The 18665-nt window shown below is 36.6% G+C and overlaps 1 protein-coding gene across 1 annotated transcript in view; it reads left to right on the forward strand.

Annotated features, from left to right (window-relative positions):
* PRIM2 (DNA primase subunit 2) overlaps positions 1-18665 on the forward strand; it is a 376165-nt gene that overhangs the window by 220199 nt on the left and 137301 nt on the right. Inside the window, exon 9 of the mRNA XM_003404412.4 lies at positions 16057-16129. Within this exon, the coding sequence (XP_003404460.1) occupies positions 16057-16129 (73 nt within the window). The remainder of the gene's footprint in view (positions 1-16056; positions 16130-18665) is intronic.

Raw genomic sequence — 18665 nt, forward strand, 5'->3', positions numbered from 1 at the left:
TGTGTGTGTGTGTATGTATGTATGTATGGTTTTGGGAATGCAGAAGTGTTATGTCCAGATTTTCTTAGTCGAACCCAAATACACTCTAGTTAAAAGTTACAGTAAGTATAGAAAATATCTACTTCAACATTTTTTTTGAAATATAAGTTTATTTTTATTCATTTATGGGATCCATCCACTTACCAGTTGCTGAATGCCTATTATGTCCTTGGAATAAAAAAATAAGACTGTCTCAGTTCTCAAGGAAGTCATAGGTTTCATTTGAGAGATAGACACGTAAATTAAAAAACTTCAAAACTTGCTAATAGAATTAAATACAAAATATATAATTTTATTGATTTAACAGGCTATCTCCCTCATTGAATTATTTCCTTAAGTAATGGGGGCCATAACTTACTTGGTTAGGTTTTAGCAGCGTAATGGCTCTTAGTGGGTACTCCGGTTGTTGGACTAAACTTGAATCTCACTTGGGGGATGATGTTGCCATTAAGAAGGAGAACAAAAGGGGTTAGGGATGGATATGGTTGCTGAGAACAGATCCAGTAGGTAGATAGCTAAATATAGACCCAGAGTTTACAAGTGAGGTTTATACCAGAGAAAGACATTCGATAGTCATCGTTGTGTAAACCAAAAACCAAATCTGTTGCTGTCAAGTTGGGTCTGTCTTATAGCGGCCCTATAGGACACCGTAGAACTGCCCCAGGGAGCAGCTAGTGGATTCAAGTGGCTGACCTTTTGGTTAGCAGTCAAGCTCTTAACCACTGTGCCACCAGGGCTTGCATCTTTGTGTAGGTGGTAGTTGAAATCAGGGGAGTGGTTGAGATCACCCAGGGAGAGAGTATCAAGTGACAAGAAAAGAGGTAATGGCCATGAATAGAATCCATGGAATATCAGTGTTTATTAAGGTATTTGGGATGAGCACAGGTGGAGGTGGGAGAGGAGTTAACCAGCAAAAATACCAGCAAGGAATCTGGAACAAAATAGGAACAGAGCAAAGGGATTGTGGTACCAAAGAGGGTAAGATAAAGATTTCTAAAAGGAAAAGTCACTACTGTCAAATGCCATAGGAAAGTTGGTCATTCAACAATGTCAGTTGAATTTGGCAACTGGAAGCCGTTGGTGGCTTAGCCTCAACATTGTGATAGTGGGTACAAGTCTGATTACTGTGAGGAGTCCAGAAGTAAATGAGAAATGAGGCCATAGAAAGATAGGGAGTATAGGCTACTCTTGGTATATCTTAATTCTGAGGGCAAGGAAGGAAAAAAAAAAAACACCTTAGTCGCGAGCTTCATAGTTAAAGAAAGTATTGTATTTTTTCCTTAAGACTGGAAAGATGAGAGCATTTACAGATTAGGGGAGAAATGGTCACTCTGGAAGTGAGAAGGAATAACTGAGGGAGCAAGATTTTAGAAGACATAGAAGGGGATGGGATCAAGAATTCAAATGAGTTGGAGTTTACAAAGCACCTTTCAACCTGGCTTTTTAATTCATGTTAAGAACAACCCAGTGAGGATGGTAGATGGTCATTTATCATTATCTCTATTTAAAGATTTTTTTTTTTTTTTTTGAATGAAAAGTGCTATGCTGTCCTGTCCCCTTTCCAAAGGAGACCACTGAATTAATTTTATGGGGTAAGACTTCTGTTTTTCAAAATTGATACCAGGAACTCTTCAACTGGAAGAAATAAACTTGCTTAGACTTAGAAAAAATATCAAATTCCAGAATGCCAGAGAAAATTTATTTAAATCACTATTCCTGCTTTCCTAAAATCACGTATCATTCGATGTATTATCTAATCAGCCTACATCTCAATGCAACTTTACTGTCATCCTTACGGTTATATGTTACTGCATTTTCTAGTGTGAATTGTATGATGTCCTAGGGTTTTTTAATTTGGAAATATATAAAGGCTCTGAAATATGTTCCTTGTGAAGTTTGTTGTAAACAAGTGTCTTTGCTACCCATGAGGTAATATTTATAAAGAGGCATTAAGCAAGGGTGTATGTTAAAGATTGTTAATTTTTGTTTATTATCTCACTTAAGGTATAAAAACAGGTGAGACTAGGGAGACAGACTTGCAGCTTACATTCTACATGCGATAACTTTAGTTATGCCATTGAGATTTGTTTCCTTAACAATAATGCCTCTGCCTACCCAGTGTATGTGTTTTCCTCCTTCACTGCTCTACTTCAAGATGTGAACTGAATGAGGGGACAGCATATTATAGATGACTTTAGCAGTTGCTCTCCTTTACTGTTTCGTCTTTAATTAATGGATAATTTTTAAAACATGTATTTGTTACATTATTTCTTCTAATTTTATTAGCATGTTTCAACCCAACAGTGAGTTAGAAATCAAATTAAGAAAAAATAAGCTAGCGAAGTGTTACCTACATACAGTAAATACTTGGACTGTATCGCAGGGATTAATTTGTAATGCCTTCTGAATTTGTAAGCGGATGCTTACATTCACCTTCATTTTAAAATCGTTTAAAATAATGAAAGCATCTGGCTTCAGTTGATATTATTACAGATGACTTTTGTAAAATTTTTTTCTCCTGATGAAGTACATTTAGTTAATATGTACACGTTTCTAATTATTCCTCTAAAGATTATGCTGCCACAAATTTTATGTTACAAATGCAACCTCTGTGAAAGCTTTTCCCAGTATTTGAGTGGCACAGCTCTCAGTGTTTTCTTTTTGAATTAGTTCTCATTGTGAAATTTGAAAACTGCCTGGGCATTTATGTGCCTATTGTAGATATGAAAATAAATGTTAGAGAAAGGTTCAGAACATAAGGGCTTCCTCCATTTGAGGGCTGGAATGAAAGCCTCATTAACGTGTTCTACTCCTTCAGTTGTTTGTCAGCTCTTTCGCATCACCCGTTTCCAGCCTCTGGCCAGACCTTAAAGGATTTATTTCCTTGTCTATGTACAACAATACAAGCTTTTAGTTTGGTAAGTCCTGTAAAGGTTTTCCAGATACCTTGTGTCTTAGTTATCTAGTGCTGCTATAACAGAAATACCACAGGTGGGTGGCTTTAACAAACAGAAATGTATTCTGTCATAGCCTAGGAGGCTAGAATTTGCAAATTCAAGATGCCAGCTCCGGGGAATGCTTTCTCTCTCCATTGGTGCTGGAGCAAGTTCCTTGTTATCAATCTTCCCTTAGTTAGGAGCTTCTCAATGCAGGAACCCCAGGTCCAAAGGACACGCCCCGCTTCTATCACTTTTTTCCTGGTAGTGTGAGGTCCCTCTCCTCTTTACTTGCTTCTCACTTTTATATCTCATAAGAGAGTGGTTTAAAATACAATCTAATCCCGTAGATTGAGTCCTGCCTCATTAACATAACTGCATCTAATCCTGAGTTATTAACATCATAGAGGTAGGATTTACAATACATAGGGTAATCAGATGACAAAATGGTGGACAAGTACACAATACTGGAAATCATAACCTAGCCAAGTTGACACACATTTTTGGGGGACACGATATTAATAAATTAGAAAGAATATATTCTTTTCTATTAGTTACCATCTTTGCATTATTTTTTTCATGTCTGTATGGAAAATGCTCTTGCCTTCTTAGACATGTACTTGTCAAGAATCAGCATTTTGTTTGAATCAGCTCATTGTGATAGGGCACTGGAATGGATACTTCGATGACTGTATACAAGGAGCTAATAGATGCGTCTTAACCGAAGATGTTTTTATTTTTCAGAGCAAAAAAGGACCAAAATTTATAAACACACACACACTAAACAAGGCTGACCTAGAGTAACTGCTACAGCTTAATCAAGTAGAGATTAAACAGAGAGGGGGAGGGGGAAATCTTTATTTGTGAGGGGTAGTATGTGTATGTAGGTTATGTTACAAACTTTGTGAGGTTTAATGTTTTTTCTTTTTCCTTAAAATATATATATATAATTTTTTTTATACAGTTATATAAAATATGGAAAACGAGAGGAAACAAGTCCTACCTCCCTACACCCACCACTAGGCTAACATTGTAATTTCTATTCCTATTTTTATGTAATTATAATTAAAGTGGTTAAACTTTAAAAATTATTTTTTGTTTAATGTATCATAACTAATTAATAAAGTGGAACATTGATTTTCATGGCTTTAATTTTAAATGGCTGTATAATACTCAGTTTTATGGGGTATTAGGCTTCTTGATTGAATAATGCTATGAAGACAAATTATAGGATGTTAGCAGTAACATGTCCAGGTGAAGTAAGCTGAGGAGAAGAAAAGCTACGTGACTTCAAAGCTTGTGGTCATAACCATCAAGCTTTGTAAATTTGTTAGGAGTCACTGAGAGGGCAAGGTGTGAGGGGGAGACAGGAATAACTTTTTCTTCTCTTTCATGATTGTCCAGTCACCTGTCCATTTACCTTGCCTTCAGTTTTTATGTCAATTTAGAATATTTTTATATGCATCATTACCATTTTTTATTTAGTCTTTTCCACAGTATGAACGAATAGTTAATAAACTCTCTTCCCCTTCTGTGTAAGAGCTTGACCTTCAGTTAACTTCCAAGCAGTCTTTTCCTGGAAACAGGTAAAGATGGTGAATACCAGTTATTCTAATAGGCACCATGTAATGTATGGTAAAAAGGACCCTTGATTGTAAATTGTGTCTAGACTGGAAGAAACTATAAATACCTGATGAAGAAGCCATAGTTGTGTACTTCCTTCGCTTGTTCTGTGAAGTGACCCTGGAAGCTATAACTCTGGAGTTATTATAAGACGAAGTAGCTACAAAGGGGCATGAGGCTTCTAGACCAGGGGAGCCTCCACACCTGCCCACTTGCCCCTGAGCTGTCCCACTGTGCAGGACTGCTGTAAGGACTCCTGTAAAAGAGGAACACTTGAAGCTGCTGCCTGCCTGACAAGTTGTGATTCCTGTCCTGCATCTTTCTGAGTAGACTGTCAAGTGTGGCCTATGGTAGGCTTGTGAGTTTCAGTGTTTAGATAGCCTAAGAAGACTACCTGGTGAGTAGTATGCCTGATACAATTAATCTTTATTAACTGTGAGTAAAAACAAAACAAAGTCCAATAAATTGGACTGAGGAAAGACAGACTAACCAAGACACGCCACAGGTTTAATGCCCTCTCAATTGTTTCTAGTTACTGCGTAGAAAGTAGTACTGTAAAAGATAATGCGAGGTGAATACAAAGCTCATTTTTAATAGAGCTACCTTGGTTCTTGACTTCCTGCATCCATACAGTCTAAAGGAGGTCGCTAGAAACATTGATCAAATATATATAGCAGATCTTACAGAGATCTACCCTTAGTCACCCAATTTAGTCATCCCTCACCAAAGTGCTTTATTATATTATCTCACCCTGTTTTCTTCACAGCAGCATCACTATCTGAAATGATTATTTTTATTTGTTCATTGTTTGATGTTTGTGTGAAATGTAAGCTCCATAAGAACAAGAAATTTGTTCATCTTGACAGCTGACATAATAAAAAAAACCCCAAAAAACCAAACCCACTGCTGTCGAGTCGATTCCTACTCATAGTGACCCTGTAGGACAGAGTAGAACTGCTCCATAGAGTTTCCAAGGAGCGCCTGACGGATTTGAACTGCCAACCTCTTGGTTAGCAGCTGTAGTAATTAACCACTACTGGAACCTCAGTATTTACTTGAATTACTGAGTGAGAGAAAAGACTTAGCTTTTCAAATTTTACCTCTCATGCCTTTTTTTAAGCTGCTACATGTTGAAACTGAATGAGATGGTAGTTCAGACAAAAAACTGATAGATTTTCTGTCATTTCTGAGGAAGAATTCTGATGTAGTCTCTACCTTTGGGAAAATTCAGTCCTCGTTTTGTCACCTGTTTTGGGACTTGAGACTCTTTGTCATGGAAACAGGACCCAATTTGGGATAAAAAGAGTGTTCCATTCCTGTATGTGACCCCCAGAAGAGAAGACCCATTTTTTTTTCCTCCTCAATGACTTATTCAAACATTGAAGCCTTATATTTAAAAACTAAACAAAACCACTATTATGTACCTTGCTATTTTGACCTGTGAAATGAAACTTTAAACATGAGGTATCAGTGGTTATGCAAGACTAAAGGGATGGATAGGGAAAATACGTGATGTGACTACTGCACTGTTATTTTTAGTAATAAATCCTCATTACCCATGGCCATTGTCTCCCCACCGAATCCCCCCTTCCCAGAATCCTTGGTTCTCTGCAGTTACTGGGAACAAAACATGAGGGGATAATCCTAGAATGCCATAAAGGCATGATAGCCAATCTCAGAAGCAGTCCACACTCTGCAAATTAATGTATTAATTCTGCTGGATCTCAGAATTTTATGTCCCCCTTATTTTTTCATTACTACTCTCTCATCCTTTCTTTATTCCATTCATTTGACTATCCTGGGCCAGAAACAATAAGAAAAAATCCTATGTTAGAGTTCATTATACTACCAGGGCACACTAAGAATGTAAAAAAATTATGCATAAAATAGAGATATTTGTTGGGGTTTTAAATATGTATGGTGAAAATACTTATGTAGGGCTGTAGTTTTATTATGTATCATAGGCATGTGCATAGTTTTACTTTTTGAATCAATTTTATTTTAAAATATAATTTACATCCAATGGTATGCACCCATTTTAAGGATGTAGTTCTATGGCTTTTGACAGATGTAAGATATAGAGATTTTTGATAGAAAAAGAAGATGCGACTTTCAGCTCACTTGCTGTTCATTGGATTGTTACAGTTTTGAAATTTGAATAAATAGGAAAATATGGACCACATGGGGAAAGATGAGGCCAACCTAAAATAAAAGTAGCAGTTGTACAGGTTATAGTTCTTACTTGATTTGGAAAGCCATACCGTCCTGGTTTTTATTGGATGTGTAAGCCTCTTGAAATCATACAATTTTGCCCAGTTATATAGAAATAGAGATCATTATACTACATACCGTCTGATAGTTTCCTGCGGAGATTTTTTTTTCCCAACAAAATTGAGTAAACTTCACACTTGTGGAAGAATAATTTACATTCAATTTAAAACAGAATCTTATTGATTGTGTTCTCATTTAGAATAACTGCAGGGAAAATCACCTGGCTAACACAAGTTGGATACCATTTACTAGGGATTTAGCTACAAAAAGAAACTCATTTCAATTTCAGTGGTGACAGCTGTTGAGTGAATTTTTGTGTGATATCCTTCACAGCAGGAAATGATATATTGTAACTTTGGCTCCCTTCATTTCCTACCCACCCTACAAATCCAGACCACAGGGATTGTGCTTTCTCAATATCTGAATGGTCTCATTTATGGAGACAGTTTTTTTTTTAAACGTCCAAAGTGGGTAAAATTGTGATTGCAAAAATGGATATATGAGTGATGTACAGAGGCCTTTGTTTTCTCTTCCTGAAATTGTTTTTCCGTTTGTGCCATGATTACACCTGGCTTTATGTGAAGAGGTTGTATTGGAATTTAGTATACTTTTAAAGAATGATGTAGGAGATTACAGCTCATTAAAGATGTGGTAGCTTACTTTTTAATGATCCAAATAAATATGTTTCCTCGATGCAGGTATCAGTTTTGATTACTTGTGATGCTTTTTTCACTACATTTTTATTTTATGTCAGTTTTCAAAATATGGGAAACTATAGCCTGCCAGATAGAAAGGAGTGAATAGTGTTAACCTATTTAGGTTCAGGAGTACTGGGAAAAGCGTGACTAAGAAAGGAAATATGTTTTGTATATTATTGTTTTATGAACCTGAGAATCTCTGTCTCTTGGTGGGAGGGAGGGCAGAGACACTCCCGGAGGGTGGGAGAGGAATTCTTTCCAGGCTGGCCCAGAATCTTAGTGAAAGCCACATTAACATCTCTCATAGTGTGAACATGGCCTTTTCAAATAAGATAAAAAAAGGACAGGTGCAACCAGGTATTGAGGTAGACCAAGCAGCTCCAAAGAGTCCCAAATAGAAGCATGTCACAGCTTCAGTCCCCATTGTCTTCCCAGTGCCTTAGGTTGACTTTTTGAACTAATCAGAATTCAAGATCACTTCCCTAATAATATAAATGGCAAACTGGCTAAAGTTTAAAAACTTGATTCCCAGGTAAAATATTGTGAAAACAAGCACATTTTCAGTAGACTTGAGGCACTTCCTTTAGTGGTCCCAATTGCGGCTTATATTCTGCTTAAGACTGTCAGCGACTGATATTAACTTGGCAGATAGAAGCCAAGGTAGATCATTTGGCTCTTCTACAGGTATACCTAGCCCTCAAGAGAATTTTTCTTGTCTCATGTCATCATGTTGTCACTATACAACAGCACTCTCCAATAGAAACATAATGAAAGCTACAGATATGAGCCACATTTATGATTTTAAATTACTTAATTTTAATGACATTATCTTAATGCATATCCAAAGTATCATTTCAACACGTAATCTATATGAAAAAGTTATTGGTGAAATATTTTACTTTTTTTTTTTTTTTGCACTAAGTCTTTGGAATCTGGTGTGTTTTTTACACTACTGCATACCTTAATTCAGACTAGCTATATTTCAAGTGTTCAGTAGTCACATGTGACTGGTGGCTACCATGTTGGACACTACCCGTAAAAAAAAAAACCAAACCCGTTGCCGTCGAGTCGATTCTGACTCATAGTGACCCTATAGGACAGAGTAGAACTGCCCCATAGAGTTTCCAAGGAGCGCCTGGTGGATTTGAACTGCCGACCTTTAGGTTAGCAGCCGTAGCACTTAACCACAGTTGTACAAAATTGGACTCCATTTGAATCTTCAGTGTTTGAGAGTGAATTTTTGCTCTTCGGAAACTTCCTAAGGGTGTTAAGTATAGATTATTGATAGGCTCCCAAACTTTTCAGATCATCAGGTTATTCAAGGACATCTAAATTTTCCTACTTCGAGGTTAGATATTTTATATGACGGTATAAATAAAGTAGGAAAGAAAAATTTTTTTCTAATACTATTGGAAAGACATGAGTGAATGTTAAGAATAGATAAAAACAAAAGCCAAAATCTTTAAGTGTAATAAATTTACATCTTATATTACATTGGATATTAATTATGGCTACAATTTGAATGAAAAACAGTATAATACATTCTTTACATACTTTTCATTTGATTCTCACAACAACCCTTTGAGGGAAGTGCTCTTGTAATCCCTTTTATGATCTCTGTTGTACCAATGAGAAAACTGAAAGAGATAAAAAGATTTTTGTAAAGTCACACAGGTAGTAGGTCGGAGCAAGCTTATGGCTATTTGATTCAGACACCTCTGTTCTTAACCACTCTACTCTTCTTACTCTTTTGTTCTTTTATGCCTCCACGATTGCCTTGGGCAAATAGGACTTGGAAAAATTATGCAAATATGAGAAGTTGCTGTGAATTCCTAAATTGTTGCAGCTATTCCACTACTCCTTGTCTAGTCCCCCAAGATCTCATAAGTCGTCTAAAAAGAGAAAATGATTGGAGAAGTAATCACCCTGGAAAAGCTGACCTTTGCTCTCTCATTTTGTCAGTTTTGCCCTGTGGCATTTATGTCACAGTAGTGGAGCTCCTGAATACCATTCTTGGAGGTGTGATGATGGTCTTCTGCTAACCATCAGTGCCACAGCAGGAAAAATTATGTTTTTTCTTAAGCAGCTAATCTCGCCCACAAATCTGCTTTCATGTAATTTCTCCTTTTTGTTTTCAGCTCTCAGTTTCAACATTTAAAAACAATCCCCTGTTGAGTACCTACGTGCTTGTATTAGTATTCGGGCTACATTGAAAGGAACTTAAATTTCTGTTGTTTCTACAAAGACCAGGAGTAGGTCTGCTTTTCATTTAAACATTCACAAATCAGGTGTGCGCAGACGTATTGATTTCAGATTTATCTTTTTATACATCCTGTGTATTTTTGTTCTGTGAATTAAATGATTGTGTAGTAGTGTTTTGGGGAAACAATTTCAGTGTAGATGCGGTTAATCACGCATCCTGTCTTAGTCATACCCCTCCCCCCCACGATTGATTTAATTCAGTTTCAAATAGGGTCATTTTAATATTTGGCTATGTAAATATACGTTTTGGATATTTTGAAAGTCTAACCTTTCACCTTTCAGTTCTTCAATTATTAAAACTGTTAGCTTTAGAGTTTTCTTTTTACTGTGATTTTAAGCTATATTGAAAACCATGCTTACCTCTGATGAGCATGATAATATGGGAGGAAAAAGTTCCTCAGATGTAACTGAGTTTTAATTAAGTTGTATGTAACTTTATATTGAACAATTATTGGTATAGTAGGAATATACTTTTATGTGTATCATTGTTCTCTTATAGTAGATTACATAATTTAGCACCATTTCCTCAACCAAAATTAAAAAAAAATAAATAAAACAAGGAAAAACGCCTAATTACTTCTAAATAAAACATTTTTTATACACAATTGAAAAATTCTGTTTTTTAGAAAATACTATTATGCATATGCTTAGGTTTTTCAAAACTTGACAAAACCCCAAATTTTCATTAAAATTGGCACTTAGTGCCATGCTATTATAGAAGGAGATAGAATTTAACATTTTTTTTTTTATTCTGATGGTTTTTGTTTAGAGATCACTCAGTTTCAGTCCCTGCCCTGTGCTTGTCTTTTTGCCACTTAACCCAGTCTCTTCATCTATAAACTGTGGTTTAGAAATTTCCTTGGCTTTATCTTTTTCTGTCTGTCCATCTGATACGTGCTAACCTTCCAGATCCTGAGGAAAATAGACTTTATTATTCCAAAATGCCATCTCCTTATCACATGCTTACTTTAAAACCCTTCCAACAATCTTAATAAGCTCAAATCACATACTATTATGAACTTGGTCAAATTTGAAGAATGTTTTAATGCAAACACAATTGTCAAACCACAAATGATAAGAATACAAAAATCACCATGCCTTTGACTTTTGTGAGGAACTGCCCTACTTCTAAGCCTCCAAACTCAAATTATTTTCTGATTGCAATCTCTTACTCTCCTACTTTACCCCCATCCCTCAGCCGCACTGATTGTCTTCCCCCTTATCTCAGCCTGCCTTGCTAGTTTCCCCAGGTCATCTCATCCTTCTGGCTTAACAGGCTTTTCTGTTCAGCCTAGACCCCATTGTCAGTCATTTCTACCACATTCTCATAACATTCTAGAATTCTAAAGTCTTTGTTTCTAAAGCATAACTCTCTATTCAGCACCATTTCTTTGCTCTGAAGTCTTTAATGCCACACATTGCTTACCTTCTCCCCTCATCCTTCTTTTAGAAAAGACCTGTTCTCTCTGGCTCTGGGAACATTTGTTTTGAGCATTGTTGTGGCACTTACTGGAGGTCCCTGGGTGGCGCGAATGATTTGCACTGGACTACCAACCGAAAAGTTGGTAGTTTGAACCTACCTAGCAGTGCTGTGGAAGAAAGGCCCAGCGATCTGCTTCCATAAAGATTACAGCCAAGAAAACCCTATGGAGCAGTTCTACTCTGTAAGGCATCGGAATTGTTTTTTTTTTTTTTGATGGCACTTATCACATTGTATTATCTGGATTATCTCTTGATACTTCACTACTTTTATTCCTTGGTCACAAAGTTGGTTAATAAATAGTGTATGCGGAGTGGTTGAGAGACTATACAGAAATTCTTAAATATATGTGTGTCACACACATACACACACACACACACACACACACACACACAGTAATTAGAATCTGATAATATCCAGATAAGGACAATAGTATGTCCAGAATTGCCTACTGGGATGTGGAAACAGTCTTCTTATAGGGAGCTGGAAATCTAGTGTTTAAGAAAATAAAGTTTGTCCTGAATTTTATGCATTTATATGTTTGGGTAGTGAAAATGTTTATTTTGCTAGTACAGTGTAGTAATTGCTACATTTTAGTACAAGTACACTATATCTTTTTACAACCTAGTGACTTCTGAGGGTATTCTAATGTAATTGAATACTCACTGAACCACATCTTTATTGTTTTTACTACTTTTCTGACTTTTTGGTAGCTTGAGAAAACTATATGACATTTCACTCTTAGTTCGTTTCACCCAAGACTGTAGCAATAAAAGATAAATTATACATTGAGAGGGCAAGTGAATCACTATAGTCCATAATCTCTTGCCACACATCCATATGTATGAATGAACAAACTGAGGCATAGTTTGGCTTTTTTTCTTACTTTTTATATTTGTAGTAAATCTAAACTAAGAACTAAATCTTGATTTTTCAAACTTTTTTCTATGTGTATTTGACAAAATACCAATTCATAACAATTTGAATTATGTGACCCTTTAAAATGTTTTTGGTCTGCTGTATTGAAAACAATGGCATTTGTGGTACATCTCACTTTTATTTTCTTATGAAAGGGCAGAAGCAGAAAATCTTTTATGTATACTTGTTGCCAGGCAGAAATCCCAGCTTTTGCCCAGTGTGACTTGTCTCAGCCAATAAACGAGAGAACGAGATGGGAGATCAGAAACGCACTTTTATTTCATAGCCTAAGGAAAGGAACAGTTGGGGCTGCTGCTGACAAGACTGCTCAGCAAGGACGGGATGGAAATGTATATTTACAAGCAGAAGATTCATACAAGTTACATCAGTTCTTAATCATACTAAGCAGGCACAATGGGGTTTACATATAACTTCATGAATTACTTGTTCAGAAAATGGTGGCTTAACACTACCCAGAGGTGGAGAAGTTACAATGTATGAGATACTTAATGAGCTGAAAGGTTACCCAGAATGTCATCATAGAGCCTGAAACTGTTTCCACAGATTTCCTTTAGTTCTGGGCAGCAGTTAAGGAAAGGGGAACCAGGATGTTAATGCAAAGCTACTGGATGTGCCAAGCAAGCTGCTAGAGGCAGTGGAATTTTCCGCAGCCCAGCAACTTCTGTCTTATACAGAAGCCTCTTGTTAAAAAATGAAGATTGGCGACAGTGAATGTTTCTCAAAATAAAGCTGTGGTTATTTTAAGTGGATAAAAAAAAACAGTGTTTTCTCCTGAATTTGCATGTGTTTATATATATAAAACCAAAAAAAAAAAAAAAAAAAAAAACCATTACCATCAAGTCGATTCCAACTCGTAGCGACCCTATGGGACAGAGCAGAACTGCCCCATAGAGTTTCCAAGGAGCAACTGGTAGATTTGAACTGCCGACCTTTTGGTTAGCAGATGTAGTTCTTAACCACTATGCAACCAGGGTTTCCATTTATATATATCTATATATCTCTGTATCTATAATCTATATCTATATGTAATAAAAAATACAACCCACTGCCGTCGAGTCCATTCCAACTCACAGCGACCCTGTAGGACAGAGTAGAACTGCCCCATAGAGTTTCTTGAACCAATTAGAAATGGTTTTTGCTATTACTATTTCTGCGTTCCAAGTGAGGCTTGTTTCCCCAATAAAATAATCATGAACAAATGTTCATTCAAAAAAATTGATGTTTTTTTATCATGAAAATAAGAACATATTTTGACAGCTCATTAGAGCATCAGCTGCATTCATTTGGAAGTAGAATGATATAAAGCTGATAAAAAAAAAAAAAGCTGATACTGAGCTCCAAATGTGGTGGAAAGGTACCTGACTTTTCCTGGGTCCCTATTACAATCTCATTTAGTAGCATCCCTTGGCATTTCCAAGTAAACCCAAAGATAGTTTTGTGAGCTAATATGAGTTGTTCTTAAGGATTTTTATCTTTTCGTGGAAGCATTATTTGTTCCTTTTTCCTCTGCCTTGATTTTTGAGCATCTATTGACATTTTACAATTATGAATATACTGCATTAATCTGGGCAGAAGACAACTTCCTTAGAGTACAGTAATCATTTGGCCCCATTTACTCAATAAACATAATCATGCTTGTGTATCATTTTACCATCTGTAGAGGACTTTCATATTTGTTAATCTGTTTGGTCTGAGCAGTCCTGTTAGATCACCATAATCATTTGTAGACTCAATTTATAGACTGAGACGCTGAGGCTTATAGGGGTCAGTGAGGGGCCTAGTACTTCTCAGCTGGATGATGGCGTCTCTGTAGGATCATGCGGCCTCTTTTCCCATCCAGTTATTTTTGTACTTACTGATCAAGACCACAGTTACTCTGTATACTGGAATATGCTTTACTGATTTTAATTAGCACTTTGAATATATTATGTCATTTGATTTTCCCAGCATTTCTTTCACTTAGGCAGACCTGGCATTATTAGTGCCATTTTACAGACATGGATAGTGCAAATCAGGAAGGTTAAGTGACTCACCCCAGTTTGTGAAACTAGTGATTTAAACAAAACAGGTTTTCAGACTCCTAGCTTACTATTTCTATTGCCCTCTTTGCTTCACTGTAAGATATGGGAAAATGAAATGTATTTTTGGTCTTGGGATTCCACTGAAATAATTCTCTGATTATGCTCTATATTAAAGTTTAAAATATTAAAATTAAATGGCAACTGTTGGCTTAACTTAGCATGCGTTTTGTGTGTATAATACTAACATTTTTAACGGAACGAATAGAAGAATCAAATGATACATTCATTGGCAGAAAATTGTTGCTTGAGGGAGAAATAATAGGAGACAAGGAGACGTGTTCTAAGGCCTGGAGTCAGTCTGCATCCCTCCTTGGTGTTCTGCTCTTCCTGCTCTGCAGGCAATTCTCTGGCTTTCTTAGCCCACTGGGTGGCGGGGCAGGATGTTTTTAAGAGTAGGAGAAGTCTATAGCCTCATTTGTAACAGTCTCCAAGCCAGTAGATGCAACGTTCTCACCTCTCCCAAGATACTACTATAGTTTTGCTTCATAATCCATACCCCTGGTTTAATCGGTAAAATTGATTGTTGGTAGAAACAACAGCCTCACTATGGAGCATTTTGAGTATGTGTATATTTATATTGTTCAGCAGCAAGAATGTGTACTCAGCAGTAGAGTCTGAAATTCTTTAGGATTGTAATGACACTTCACTCCATGCTATCCCTTTAGTTGTGGGGTCTGCATAAACTATGGTTTGACTGTGGTTCTCTAGCAATTGTTTTTAGCTGTCTCACACCTGAATAACTGCATCTGAATCACTGTTTTTGGAGTTGGGCACGGGTATTAAGTCAAGAAGCTGAAAAATTACAAAAAAATAGATGGTTTTTGATGATATGTACCAAGGTATGTTTTCTATTTATAAGCAATAATTCAGCAGAATTTATTTTAGGGAAGGGGATGGCATGGTAGAGTGAAGAAACAAAGCACTAGGAATCAAAAGGTTTGAACCCCACTGCACTGCTGTCTTGCTTTCTGATCCTGTCAAGTTTCTGACTCCTGAGCTTCCATTTCCTCATCTGTAAACTGCTCTCAGGGTTGTTGTTGTTAGGTGATGTTGAGTCGGTTCCGACTCATAACAACCCTATAGGACAGAGTACACCTGCCCCATAGAGTTTCCAAGGAATGCCTGGTGAATTCGAACTGCTGACCTTTTGGTTAGCAACCACCAGGGCTCCTTGGAAGGATCTAATTAAGGATATAGGTGAGAACTCTTTGCACACTGTAATATCTGACCGCTAGTCATATTTATTTTAATTTTTACAAAATTTATTTCAATTTAGGCCTCCCATCAACCCTGCAAGGCAGGCATTATCATCCCCACTTGACAGATAAGGAACCTGGGATTCAGAGTCTAATTTGCTCAAGGACCTACCGCTATTAAGATGGTTCCTGATTTAGCTTCAGTTTCTTCTTTGCTATGCTGAGGGGATAAATAGTTTGAACTTGAATAACAACTTGGATTATGTTTCTAAGAAATGGAAGTATCACTAGACTAGGAATCAGGGAGTCCAGACTGTCACTATATTTTTGAATTATTTTGGTGTAAGTTATTTAGATTTTTATATTAAATACATTCAAAATATTTGGCTATGTTTCTGCTAAGATTTATATGTTAAATATTTTCTTATTCTGACTTTAATCTTAATCAGAATTAAAAAAAAAAGTTCTTTCAAGTGTTCCAAAAAGTTTTTTTTAACAAATCTTGTTTTAATATTTTGTTCTTTTTTGCAGTCATTCCTACACTGGCCAAGATTACAGTACACAGGGAAATGTTGGGAAGATTTCTTTAGATCAGATCGATTCGGTAAGCATCGGTCATCCTTTTAAACCTAGACCTTTGTCAGTGGAGGAAACACAGATTTTCTTCAGCCAAAGATTGGCTTTGGGTGCATGGTTGAGGGTGGGGGAGAATGTTATTTCATTGCTTGTCAATCATTTTTAAAGAAAATCCCATGTTTTTTAAATCGTAGGAAAGGCAAATTTAATCAGAAAATTGTGGCCTGATAAAAACAGAATTTAACCAATTATTCCAAAGGGAATACCTTTAAGTAATGATAGCTGAATGGTATTTATGTGTTTATATTTAAATGCCATATACACATAGAAAAGGAGAAATGAAAAATACTAAGTATAGGCTTCCATTCCTGGGTTGCCACTGGATAATGAATCGCATATTTTGACTTCATTTCACTTTGTGGTATCATAGTAGAATAAAAGATTAGCACACTTGACTATACTTTTATTTGTACAATTTCTCTTTACTGTGTAATAGAATTTCCACTCCATCCAAAAAAGGAAAAAATAAGCCAGCAATAAATAATTTTTGTTTAGACAATTACCAGATTATTTACAGTAACTTAAAAATACACTGAGATTTTAATGCTTGGAAATAAGAATTGTAATAAGGTAAGTAGAGAAAGACCATGAGTTTTTGGAGACTAAAATGAATAGTTTTTCTTGTTTAAAAAGCCATGATCAAGTGCTTATAGTTAGTATGTCTAGAAGTAACAGTAGTATAGCTAACCTTACACAGTTAATTTGAGACTTGTTCTTATATGTTCCATCCTTTAATTTTCTCAAACAGTATATTTAACTCTCTTTCCTCCCATATGATTTTTATATACTTTATGCAAATGATTGGAGGTTGATTCTTTTCCAAATTCTATCTGGATGTTTTCTCTATTTACAAGCAAAGGTGAGCTTGGTTGGATACTGTGGATGAACTTAGAAGTTTAATCATTAATTTATTTAGTGAATATATACAAAGCCCATTCATTATGGACCAACTATTTTGCTGTGGAGCCCTGGTCATGCAGTGGTTTAGAGCTTGGCTGCTAAGTAGAAGGTCAGCAATTTGAAACTACCAGCTGCTCCTTAGAAACCCTATGGGGCATTTCTACTCTGTCCTGTAGGGTTACTATGAGTCAGAATGGACTCAACGGCAATAGGTTTGGTTGTTTTTTTTTTAAAAAATGTGCTGTAAAAACCAAACCAAAACCAAACTCTTTACCATCAAGTCTTTCGGACTCATAGTAACCCTATAGGACAGAGTAGAACTGCCCTATGGGGTTTTTAAGGCAGCAATTCTTTATGGCAGCAGATTGCCACATCTTTCTCCCATGGAGTGGCTGGTGGGCCCCAACCACTGATCTCTCAGTTGACAGCCAAGTGCTTAAGCACTGTGCCACTAGGACTCCTTGCTATAAATTCAGAGGTGAATAAAACAGAAAATGTCCCTCGCTTCATGGACCTTACTTGGAGGAGGTAGACACTGTAGTAAATAATAAGTGAGCAATATAACCATAAATTATGGTAAGTGCTATGTGATGATCATGTCTGTGGGTCTGTGCCTGAAACTCTGAGCTAAGTGATACGGATGTATCTTTATCTGAATCTCTTTCAACCTCTGTATTTACATCTTCTGATCCTCACAACAGCTTATCATTTGCACACCCCTCAATATTTTTAATCTCTTCGCCAAATGCTCACTTTAGATTTTTTCTTCTAACTGAAATCTGGCTCTTCCAATACCATTGTTTTACCTGTAGTGAGAGTGCTTTTTCTTCCACACTCTGTACATGTGGATTAAGTGTCTTCCTTGGTGCACATTGCCACTTCCAACCCATTTGTTTGTCTTCAATTGCCAGAGCTCCAGCTCCTTCACAGCCCACATGATCACATTATACCACCTGATACCTCCCTGTGTTGCTGCTCCCTTTCTTGCCCCAACTTCCCTTGTTATTCATTGATGACTTAACATTTGGCTCCTGCACTAGCAGTACTCTGTTAACTGTTCTTGGCCTGTGCAACATCCGTGTTGATAATCTCATACTCTAGCCTTACAACCCTTTCTGCTCAATTCCCACAGTCATTTCCTGTTTTGTTTCAGACAACCGTAGAACACGCAAACCCAATAAACACACGATCTCTGAAATCTTGGTTTTAAGCATGCAACGTTTGCATACCAAAACCATCATGACTCTTCTTTTTCTCTCACACCTTGAATCAAATCACCAGTAAGTCTTGCTGGTTCTGCCTTCCAAATATATGGAAAATCAAACTGTTTCTCCCCATTTGGGCTGCTAGCATCATGAAATTACCACTGGAGGACACTGGGTAAAGGGTACATGATATTTCACTGTATTATTTCGTGCGACTGCATGCAGTCAACAGTTATTTCAAAAGAAAAAATTTAACCTAAAAACGTAAGAAGAAAGAAACAGGTGTAACAAATTTTAATATATTTTACTTAACCCAGTATTTTGGGCTCAAACATAGCAATGATTGTGAAGATAGCCCAGGACTGGGCAGTGTTTCATTCTGTTGTACGTAGGATCTCT

The sequence above is a fragment of the Loxodonta africana genome, chromosome 1 (assembly GCF_030014295.1).
Source record: "Loxodonta africana isolate mLoxAfr1 chromosome 1, mLoxAfr1.hap2, whole genome shotgun sequence".
NCBI lineage: Eukaryota > Metazoa > Chordata > Mammalia > Proboscidea > Elephantidae > Loxodonta > Loxodonta africana.